Source organism: Vulpes vulpes, chromosome 11 (assembly GCF_048418805.1).
Source record: "Vulpes vulpes isolate BD-2025 chromosome 11, VulVul3, whole genome shotgun sequence".
Classification (NCBI taxonomy): domain Eukaryota; kingdom Metazoa; phylum Chordata; class Mammalia; order Carnivora; family Canidae; genus Vulpes; species Vulpes vulpes.
Genome location: NC_132790.1, coordinates 72437703 through 72450138, shown reverse-complemented (window position 1 = coordinate 72450138; position 12436 = coordinate 72437703). Strand labels below are relative to the sequence as shown.

The following is a 12436-nucleotide window of genomic DNA, read 5'->3' as shown; positions in this document are numbered from 1 at the left end:
TTCCTTCTAACTATGCATATTTTTACAGATGTTTCATTATTCTACTTAACTTACACCCAAACCCAGTGGCTTATACTCTTGTAGAAGGATAATAATCAGGGATATCCATTTATGTCTTCATGATTTTATTTCATGTATTTTTTTCCTTCACCATTCTGCCTTACCCCACCCCCAATAGACAGATGGTTCCATACAGATATCCTCAGTGGAGGAATGTAACAGGCAAGTCAGTCTGTGATTGTCATGAACTTGCTTCAAAAAGGTCAGGTGCAGGACGGTTATTTGGTGGCAGATGGTTCAACATTTTCTTGGCAAAGAGATAATAGTGGTTTGGCACATCTAGGCAGAAGGGACCACCAACAGTCTTGCAAAGTTTGTGTGTCTTAAGTCAGGAGCTAGGGGCTTCAATAACCATGGTAACCAGGTGCTATCTACAAATACCTTTGTAGATAAATAACCTAGTGAACAGAGGGAATTTCCCCCCAAGAGCTGGATAGATAGGACTGTTAGATGCCACAACTTTAGCACACCCTGAAACAGAATTAGATTGCATTTCCCTTCATCATAAAATGGACTTTAGAATTGGAAATAAAATAAATTTACAGCAATAAAAAACTATGCTTCAGACACTCTGAATTTGTAGATTGAGATTCACACCTGCTACAAAATCAAGAAGTCAGACCATTATTTAGAGAAATGCTAACTCTCTCTGAGTCCAAACCCACCTGATCACGGGCTCTGCAACCATCCCCCTCCACCCCCCCCCCACCCCCCACAGAATGAAACAAGGAACAGCTTAATCCTTGGTTGCTGTAGCTTAACTAGCACTGAAAGGAAATAACTTAATATGTATAGCAATGAGGGTCTCCTAATTTAAATGGAACAAGTGCAAACATAAGTCAGAATTCATCACAGAGGAAAAAGAATCAAGTCAAGCTCTTGCTATCAGTCAATGAATGGATGGCCACATTCAGAAAAAGAATTTACAGGCTATGCATGAACATAATAGCGACCACTTAAATAGTGTTTGTTATTTCTTAAGTGCTGTTTTTATATTTATATTATTTAACACAGAGAAGTATTACCACATGCCTAAGAAATAAGTTAATATTGGACCCATTTTTCAGATGAAGATATTGAGATACATAAGGGTCATGTCACTTACCCCAACTTTGAGATTTGAACACAGTCAGTCTAGTAATAGGGTCCAGCTTGACCATCACACAATGCTGCCTTTTTTCCACAAAAATTCAAATATTTGAATGAAATAATATCCACAGGAAGAGATTATTAGGTCCACTCCTGTGATTTTAAAGAGGGGTAAATAGTAGCAAGGAGGGTGAAGAGACTTTCTGAGTGTCAGACAGCTTAGCATATCACTCATCTTTGTTTTTTATGACCAATAATACTTGTTGTCAATCAAATTAATCTTTTTACCTTTAATGTTTCTCAAATGATAAATTGAAAGTATAAAACCCAGCTTTTTATAGCCTTCCAGGAATTTCACCTCAACTGCTCTAAAACTAACATGAGATCTAACCGACAGGATGCCAAGTGGTCTTGAAGGCCAGGTAACACACCTTGATGGATCATCCCTGGGTATCTGGGAAGTAAGACCGTGCCAGGAAGCCACTTAACAGAGGAGCAGATAAAGGGAACCCAGTGGACTTTAGTGTGGTCATTTTAAAATCAGAGAATTTTATACTGAGCAATTTTTTCTCTACTCTTACTGAAACGCCTAGGATTAGAAACCTTTACTTTGAAAATATAATCTTTATGCCCCTCCACTTATGCTCCATAAATTTCAAAACAAGATTCCCATGGAAAATCCCTCACCCCTAAAAGAGCAAAGTGATCATTCTGATTCTCCCTTGCTCTTAAGCGAAGACTAGCATTATAACTGTATCATCTCATTGGCATTACCAATGTTGCCATGATGAAATATTACTAAAGAAAATAAGACCCGCTTCTGTCTCCTGAAAGAGATTGATCTAACTGTGGGAAGATTTTTAAAAATCCAACATGGGAGCAAGATGTTGCAATAAGAAATGTGTATTATGTAGATCACTAGGCATTCAGTGACCTCCCATATTAATCCTCTTTGCTTTGGTTGTGTTGACACATCCTGTCGTTGATAAGCTCAGACTTCCATTATGGTAAACTGCTGAAATCTGAATCAGATGATATTAGGAAAAAAAGTCACTGGTTTCTAACCTTTTCAACCCTTATTTCTGTTTTTATCATAAGAATACCTTCACTGCTTGTACAAGAAGAGATGATGATGAATATGAGGAATCTGTCTACTTACAAAGACATGCTAAAAGTGAAAATAGAAGCAAAGAAGTAATTGAACCTATGTTGAGAAGGCCATTAACAAAGCCCAAAAAGTAATGTAATTTAAGAAAGACAATCCGAGCAACTGTGACAGGGTAAGAAGGGAAAATGAAACAAAACAAAACAAAGTAAAATGAACAAAAAAAGCCTCCTACCACCAGAATGCTGAGTTGCTTTAAGTTAAGGAGGAAATAAGTGCTTTCCCAAAGGAATTAATCACTATTGTGATTATCAGGGTTCTCTTTATTAAATTAGAAAAGAAGCAACAAATTAAATTAGAAAAGAAGCAACAAATTTGAAAATTTGAAAAAGTATTAAACCCAGACAGAAGAAACATGGTTAAGTTTTTCGACATCTACTTGAATTCTAATGTTCTCTTTAAAAAAAAATCATTAAGTTTTAATTCAGATATATTCCAACAAAATACAGGAATCATTAGCATTACCCAGAAAGACACTAAATGAGAGACATAAACCCAAGACCAACCCAGTTGGATTAAATCTCTTTTCATTTTCTCTTGAAGGAGCCTGGCTCTAGGGACCTCACATTTCCAGACAACCAGCTACCTTGTAGCTTTCTGACAATACACGGGTAGTGACCAACTCACCCCTGGCACATCAGGACTACTCTTATTTCTTTTGGGTCAACTTCCCTTTCTATTCTGCACCAGGGTTACAATCTTGTGGGCAAATGAATTTATTGTTCATAACAAGTCCCAAAGGCTCAGCTATACAAAAGGAACCCTATGACCTCCAATACTGTATTGAAACAACCCTGCAGCGGACTCTCCTCTGAGAACCAACAAAACATTTTACATGAGCATTAAATTTGAAAAGCTAAAATAATCCTTTCAAAAAAGAAAAACAATAACAACAAAGTACTCCTGGCACTTACCACTCTGGCATATGCAAATATGACCTTGGGACTTACCGCATTAAAGTTGGGGAAGAGGTTGACTGCTGCTGCAGTGTCCAGAGGAAAGGGAAGAAAGGGTTTGATATCCAGCGAAGGTTGCAGAGGAGGGGCTGGTGGACGGACCAGGGCTGGGAGAGCAGGGCTCTGGCATGTACCACCTAAACAGAGGAGAGCAAAGGGAACAATCAGGGACATTGTGCATGTTAAAAACCAAAACAAAAAACCATCAAGGTGTCCCTTGAGCCCAAAAGGCCAGCTTTATGGGTCACTGGAAAAAACAAGACATGGAGTATAGTGGCTTCAGCTAGGAGCTGGCCAATGAGCAGATCTGCCATTAGGCAGAGGGAGCTAGTTAAACTGCTCCCTTTCCCTCCTCAGATTATAACTGTATGGTTGTTTAAGTAACAGTTACCATTTCATACACTGCATAGTCCCCAATCTATCCTTCCTTTCTGGCCTAAAGCTCTGGATTACATCAGCAACAAATTTTTCACTAAGATCCATTGATTCAAAAAGAAAACCCCTCCATTGCACTCCCATCCCTCTTTGAAAACGAACTTCTACTCAGACTATGCATCAAGTCTAAGCGATTATTTTACAGAATTGCTCTTTTTTACCACATCCAAAACTCTGGCAGCAAGATGACACAAACTTGGCATGGAAAAGAAACTTAACCACAAAGACAGGCAGCCATACCTTACCGCCTTGGCAACTGAAAGATTAAAACAAGTGAACCCAGCTACAAGCCAAGCAATCCCTGAACTGTTCAGCACCCCAGTAGCTTTGAGCATTCGATGACTACCTGCCTCTTTCCCAGTCATGAGTAGGTGGAATTTAGAAGGCCACCAATGAGCAAGCAGTGGGAATATTATGCCAACAAAAACACCCTTTGCATACTAGAAGGCAACCAGCTGTTTGCAACAGAGCACCCCCATCCCTCTCCCCCACTCCCCATTATAGGACTCCATTGCACTCAGAAGCTGGAAGGAAAGAAGCCCATCTCAGTGTTCAGTCTCCCATATTTTGGTAACATTCCAAAACATCAATTTGCTGTTAATTAAAGGCTGTTTGAATCCTAGGAAACCGTTAAAATATGCCAGCATTCTTCTAATCTGAGAGGCAAGCAACAGACTGTAAAAACCTGCTGGTGAAAATCCAAGAAGCATTAGGAAAACAAAATACAGTGGGATTTTTCCTTTCTCACGGAGAAGAACTCTAAGAGACAGAAGAGAGAAGAGAGGCTCATGTCTGTGCCATTCACTGGCCTGCCATTTTGTTTTCAAAACAAAGCAGAGTGAGACTCATAGGAATAACTTTTAAAAATCTCACTGGAAACTGGACATAACCATCATCCTGCCCTCAATCAGTTACCTGAAAACAAGGTGAACATTCTAAAAATGATTTCCCAAAGGCAAATCTAACACTACTAGACCAATAGATCTGCTAACAAGGTGACTTAATGCCTACAACAGAAGCCATCAGCACAAGATGTAATTAACCATACAAAAAAACCATTAACTCTCCTGTTTCTAGGTATAAAATCAGCTGGAGCCAAATTAACAAAACCAGTATTTTTCCCACTCTTTTCACTTCCCTTTTAAAATATTCCTTAACAACAGCAAAGGCCAATGGCAGCAAGTTTGAATCAGCAAACCATTATTTGGTTTAAATAATTAAACCAAATTTAATTATTACCAATTGAAATAAAAAGTAGTATAAGTCAGAAAATGAGGGCAGATGTTAAAATAAACATAGATAAAAACAAAACACAAATAACAAAAAAACACAAGTCTACATTCACCAGAGCACATAGTAAACTTATTTTATTGTCCACCTGTTAGTATATTGAGTGTGGGTGTCTAAATTTTCTTAGAGAGAGCATCCATAAAACTTTGATGATATGTCTTGAGTTTAGTATTACTAAAAATTTCTTTTGATAAAAAGTTAAAGAACCAAAATAAATTTTGGTCAGTATGTCTTTAGAAAACTCAAAGTAAAATATATCTGGGTGAAAATTAATGACAAGGTTTAAACATGTCCACAAATAATAGTGAGCTTTAATAAATAATTTTATATTATTTTTATCTGTCACACATCATGCTTTCCAAAAGGTGTATCTATATAGCCTTTACCTTGGTTGAGCCTAAAATATCAGAAATTAGGTAAGGGTTAACATAATATGATGGGAGAAAAAAATAAGTTGGAAAACTCTTGAGTTGTTAATGTAGTTTCCATTGAAACATTCCATTCTTATAATTAAAAGAATAGAATTTAACAGGAACATATTCTGTAATTATTTTAGTTATAAGTCCCCCTTAGGTTCAGGATGACCAAAAAGGTTAAAGAGATAGCTCAAACTTATTTATTTTATCCAGTACAATGAGGAGCACAAAGTTGATTGCTTGATAAAGTTAATTCCCACCTCTCTTCTTCCGAGATAAGTATTTCATTTACACTTATACGCACAGCTCAAGACCTTCTCTCCATGTTGCCACTGGGTTTTCCTTACTAGGGGATACAAAATATGAAAGAAGAGTCATAAAATTTGGGGAACCTAAGCAAAACTATTTGAGTCCATCTCTTCTTACCTATTTGAAGAGATAAACCAAAAAAGATGGTTGAAAAGCAAAGCACATGTGACTACATACTTTTTCACTACTGGCTATGCAAATACAGGGGTAGTGGATGCTGTAGTGTGCTTCCAGAGCCTCCTTCCCCAGCTCCCAAGAGTGCTGATAGCTCTGGTAGCTAATGACTCACACCTGAGATTCTCCACATAAATTGCCTTGGGCCAAAGGGTGCTGCCTCACCTAAGGTCAAATTCCTCCTGAATGCAAAGACTAATTAATACCAGAGTGTCACAGCTCCTCACTTTTGCTTCAAGACAGGAAAACTCTGAAGCTCTATTTTTGCTCTAGACCTCCCCTTAGTCTATCTAGGATAGACTGAGCCCTCTGTTGTAACTGCATCACAGTTCAATATTTCTCTTTGCCCAATCCCACATGGTCTCACTCATAGAAGATGTTCTCCAATAAAGTCTAAGCCTGCTTCCAGTACTTGAAAGCAGGGTGTAACTAACTATTCATGACTCTATGTGAAATGTTGAGTTGCTTTATTCTAAAATAGATACTTGCCACTATATCTGTAGCGCTGATATTGAGGTACAAAATTGAAGCTACCTCTTACAAATTATCTGTAACTAACATTTCTATTTTTAAAATTTGGTTAAGTCCTGAAATATTTCCTTGCACTAGTCTGTACATGCTCAGCAGCAAGAAGAATATTTGCAAAATCATGCAAAATCAAAATCAGGAAATAAAACATATTTCATTTGTAAAGCAGATTAAAGTATTCTCCTTGAGAAAACAGCTATTTCATTTCTTCATTTATTAATAGAAACTATGGCATTTAGGATATAAATATATGTTTATTATTATTTTCTTTATTATAAAATTACCTTACCAATAATAAACATCAAAACACAGAATTAATTTGTAGGCATTTCTCTATGTTAAAAAGAGTAGCCATGTTGCTATTGTTTTCCAACAGTGTCACTTCACTCTTTGGAATGTTACACTTCTGTAAGTATTGGTATTCTTAATTTGAAGAAAGCATTTTGAAGCCTCCATGACAGGAGACTGGAAAAAAAAAATGTAAGTTTATACTTTTTATTTTTGAAACCCTGCCTACATATGTCTAGTACCACCCCTTCATAGACTATGTGATTTTAACAGGCACAGGTTTAACAAATTAAATTTAACAAATTATTCTGATTTCAGAGCAGTTACAAATTTCTAATATACCATGAAAGTCAACAAATAAAAAAAAATCATTTAGTACAGAATGTTAGACACTAAGGTATTAAATAATTTAATAGATAAATAAGATACTTATTAAAGCTTACAAAATTTCTCTGTCCCTTTTTATGTTTATTTCTGCTAGTCTATATTTAGAATTTAGAATGGAACTATAGCGCAAATATTAAATATTACTTTGGTCTATTCACAAGACAGCTCTACATTCACAAAAGTACAGGAGTAACTTATTTGTTAATAGAGTATTTGATAATAAAGATTATGTAACAGAATAAGATACATTCACTCTAAAAGTTTGCGTTTTGAAAATCAAATTAAAATATAAATTTGGAAATATTTGTTTTAATAATTCATACAGAAAAATAGGAATTCTAAGCCAGTGGTTGCCACTTGAGACTTACCTTATTAGAGATACTGTATCTACAGTGCCTCACAAATGCCTGGCCAATTCGCGCTCAATAAGTGAGGCATGTATTTTTTAATGAACTTAATAAATTGCAAAGGAGCTGTTAAAGTTCCTGCAGACACAAATTGGGGTTCTCTGAAAGTAGTCAATCAAGGCAATTTTAAAAGCATGTTCATATTGTTCACTTTATTTTAACCCCTGCAGAAAGAGAGTCTTCACAAAGAGGACGCTTTGTAAATCAATATGTTGAAATATTCCTTGAGGGTCCAACAGTGTTCTTTCCGTAATATGACACTTTTAACCTTGAACTTCTGCACTGGATCCATTCAGGGTTTATCAAACAGTCACAGATGTCCTCTCTGACAGCCTGCCGGCTTAACCTACTACTTAATCCTTCATTTCTCCGAATAATAAAACCAAAGTTGGAAATAATCAAGGGTTGCAGCTGTTTAATATTCAAAAGAGTATATGCTTTAGAACTGAGAATCATATGTATATGTATATATATCAAGTATATCATAGTTATATAAACATGTATAAATATGTACATATAAATATAACATATAATAATACAGTACATATATTAAAAATATTTGTTAAGTCTACATTTATAAAAAGCAGCAGAAATTCCCAATTTCCTGATTAGATAAGTAATTTCTATGGTATCTCTTTCCTTAACCATTAGTTTTTTTAAAAAATATTTTATTTATTTATTAATGATAGACATAGAGAGGCAGAGAGGAGGGAGAAACAGGCTCCATTCAGGAAGCCCGACGTGGGGCTCGATCCCGGGACTCCAGGATCGCACCCTGGGCCAAAGGCAGGCGCCAAACCGCTGAGCCACCCAGGGATCCCCAACCGTTAGTTTTATACACACACACACACACACACACACACACACAAACATATACACACATATAAATTCAACTATATATTTTTATTAAATATATACATATTTATTTATGTATTAAATACGTATATAATTATATACCTGCTTATCTATATGTATAATATATATGTTTCAATAGTGAGCTATAATTAAACTAGTAAACCACTAGAATATTCATACCTAAGAGGAAAATATCCAGAGCATTTTAAGTAGTATCAAGTCCTAAGTACTTATTTGTGAAGCAGCTACTTTGATACACACGAAACATTATTCACATCCATTTCTAACTATTTCAGTTAGAATTTGGTCTATGCGATAGCAGACATAAAAAATTTAGATCTGATACCACTCACACGTAGTAGAGAACAAATGATAAATTGGGGGCAGAAGGGTCAAACTTGATTTGACACAAAATACTGGTCATAGAGTGCCGTAGTCAGTGAGATCAACCAGCCAGGGTGGGTGGGAGTGAGTGTAGAGAATATAGCTAAATTTTATAAATCTACTGAGTAACTGCACGGACTAGGTCTGCTATCCCTAAATTATTTTATTTTATTTTATTTTATTTTATTTTATTTTATTTTATTTTATTTTATTTTATTATTTTATTTTATTTTTAAAAAAGATTTATTTATTTTTTAAAGATTTTATTTATTTATTAGAGACAGAGGGAGATAGAGAGGCAGAGACACAGGCAGAGGGAGAAGCAGGCTCCATGCAGGGAGCCCAATGTAGGACTGGATCCCAGGTGTCCAGGATCAGGCCCTGGGCTGAAGGTGGCGCTAAACCACTGAGCCACCTGGGCTGCCTCCTAAAATCCTTTAGGATGCACAACAAACTGATGGTTACCAGGGGGAAGTTGGGTGGGGGATGGGTGAAATAGGTGAAGGGGATTAAGGAGGGAACTTGTGATGAGCACTGGATTTAAGTACTGAATCAATAAATTGCACACTTGAAACGAAAAATACACTGTATGTTAACAAACTGGACTTTAAAGAAAAACTTGAAAAATATACATAAAATTAAAAAATACTAAAATGTACAATTCTGCCATATATCTACAATAATACTCAATTTACAAACTCAAAAGCCAAAGCTCTAGGAAGCAAAATATCTTACCTAAAATCACACAATTAAGAAATGGCATTTGTTGTGAATCCAAGTGACCTTAAGAATTTTCAAAGCACTGATGCAAATAGCTTTTAAATTAAAACAACCACAAAAACCAACCAAACAACAATAAAAGGAACACTCGACAAAGTCAGTTTTGCCATATATAGCAAGCAGCTCCTTTGCAGTCAGACATAATGTACTAAAATGAGAAATCTAGAAATTTTTATTACTGCTCAAAAAGAAAAAAAACAACAAACACACATTCCTTGTAAAGGCTATGATAAAGGAATATTCAGTATTTACCACAGATATTTATCTACCGTGGGAACATCCTGGCACTGCCCTATATTTAAGCAAGAATCCAGAAAGACATGCATATTGTATCAAACATGTTTCAAAAGCCCTCAAGTTTGCATTCGTTGACATCTACTTGCCAAATCAGAAAAACAAATATGTGTTTGTTGTATTCCCTTGCATGACTGCCTCTCACATGCTCAAGGTTGATGGCTGGGTACTTCAACGTTGTGATGATTTTTCAACTTTCTGGCTAGAAACCTTATTTACCATATTTCCTTAAACCCAGGGATCCAAACTCCTATTCAGTTCTGATCTTTGTTTAAATATTGCTCCCAACTGAATGATAAAACTAGATACTTATTTTGAAATAAAAATCTGAATTTACTGTGACTTGGTCACCATTTTTCTTTTATTACTTTCATGTCCTCCCTGTTTTAGATTGTTGGCTTACCTACTAGGTTTTGGAAAGGTGACCCAGGGCTTTCTCCCTCTGGATGAGGGTCCTTATTGGCCTAAAGTGACTTGCCCTTGGTAGGTCAATTCTAACGTGAAAGCAAGATTTAATCCACAAGGCAAATGGCAGCACTAAGCCACACAGGAGGGTGGCTGCTGTCTCACATTCTGTTCCTGACCACAGAGAGGGATGAGGTGAGAATAGGAGTATGAGTCAGGGCAACTGGAGCATCACTGTAGAAACACTGATTCAGAAACATTAGCCTAAGTCAATGGTCAGGCCTCCATCTTGAACCATGAAAGAAAACACATGTGAGCAAGCCATGTTTTCCCCTATCCGAATTCTGTATTTTTTCATCTTAAGTCATGGTATTTTCCCATTTCAGTAAATCACCTCAAAACTCATTTTGGAAGGAACCTAAGAAGAGCTAGCTAACATTGTTTTCTCTGTCACTGTCAGTGAATGCCATAACCAAAACTAAAAAAAAAAAAAAAAAAAAAAAAAAAAAGCTATTATTTATTATCTAGAACTTGCCAATATTCTGAGTCAAGTCTTCACTAGAAGAGAAATAGAATCTCTCATTTATTTAACTGTCATGACAATTTCTGGTGCTGGGAAACACTGGAGAACATTCTGTTAGCACTGCCGGAGTAAGGTTTTAGACTTTTACCTCTGTACTTCAGCATTCTCTGTCAAAGGGTACAAAACTCAGGATAAGTACCCCCTCACAAGAAGTCAAAAGATTTTGCCTGAAAAATTCCTCTCAACTCAATACCAGTGATATAAAACATAAAAATGTACAATTTTCCTCCAGAGGAATTTCCTAAGATTTAATTTCACAAAATAAATTACAAGTAGTAATAAAAATGCTCTAATACCAAGCTGTCCAATATGGTAGTCATTAGCCATGTGTGGCTCCTTTAAATTAAAAATTAGTAAAATTAAAAATTCCATTTCCTCAGTCACACTAGCCACATATAAATGCTCAATAGCCACATGTGGCTAGAGGCTATCATGTTGTATGTGCAGCAGTTAAAAAACATTTCTATTATCACAGAAGGTTCTATTGGCCATTACAACTGCAGTGCAAAGCCACCATTTTTGAATGTTAAGTAATTTACAGATAAGGTGCCTGATATAGTCTGTTTCAGAATGCATTGCTAATAAGAGAGAAAGTCTTACTTTCTCCTGGTTTCTTCTCCTCCTGAGATTAAGGAAGAGAGTCTTCCAAGAGCCAAATGAGGCCAATGTCAGAAGGCAGACACTATTGGAATCATATGAGAAAGGATTACTTGTCCACTGCTGGAGAAGACAATGGCCAATATGAATCTTCATCTGTGTCATCAATGATGATAATACTCAATGCGAAACCTAATTTAAAAAATGTGTAATGCTGAAATCAATATTAATGAATAATGAGTGCTTTGAATAAAAATGATACCACATTTCAAACCAAGGATGCAAGAAGGGCCAGTCCTAGGGCAAATGAATGTTTATTAATATCGGATATTCTCTGAGAGTGCTATCACCAAGCTTTTATTTCATGAAACAAAGTGTGTCACAATGAAGTCTCACTAATAGTCAAGTGTTTAAATCCAGCGAATGTAGGCAGTTAAACCTGCCTAACTACATCTGTCTCTTAGGGTAATTTTACTCATATCTAGGCTTTAGTCACCTGGCTCTAAAGAGAAAAAAAAAAAAAAACAAAAAACAAAATACCACACTGAAGCCTTGTTACTTGGCATTGTTTTTCTATGACCTGTGCCTTTGAACTGGGACTTACCTGCATGAACTTTGCCATGCCAACAGAGCATGCAGTTCCTCCATAGCCTGATAAATATCTTATCTCATTTTTTTCCCCACATGATATCACTGTGTCGCATTCTTTGCTTCATCTCCAAGCCCTTGCCAATCTGTGTAGGTACCAAATGTGATCCAAGGTATTAATGAAACACCTCCTGAGTTTAAATGGTTTAGTGTAATTCTCCCAGTATCCTTCAAATGAGCTAAATCAGAATTACACACCACCTTCATTATCTTAAGTAGTATTTTTATTATGTAAATGGAAAGCTATTAGTTGACAAGAAGAGCAAGTCTAAGAGAAGAAGACAAGTTTTAGACCTGATGAGTCAGAGGTATAAATGGAAAAGTAGCCATTGGATAAGAGAGTCTACTGCTTAGAAGCCAGTTCTGGGCAGATTCCACTCTGAGCA

At 36.2% G+C, this 12436-nt stretch overlaps 1 protein-coding gene across 3 annotated transcripts in view; it reads right to left on the bottom strand.

The window, feature by feature from the left end:
* The window catches only part of ZNF385D (zinc finger protein 385D), an 875841-nt gene that overhangs the window by 214058 nt on the left and 649347 nt on the right, over nucleotides 1–12436 (bottom strand). For all 3 annotated transcript variants that reach the window (XM_072726738.1, XM_026006427.2, XM_026006429.2), the window contains one exon: nucleotides 3265–3407. In XM_072726738.1, the coding sequence (XP_072582839.1) occupies nucleotides 3265–3407 (143 nt within the window). The remainder of the gene's footprint in view (nucleotides 1–3264; nucleotides 3408–12436) is intronic.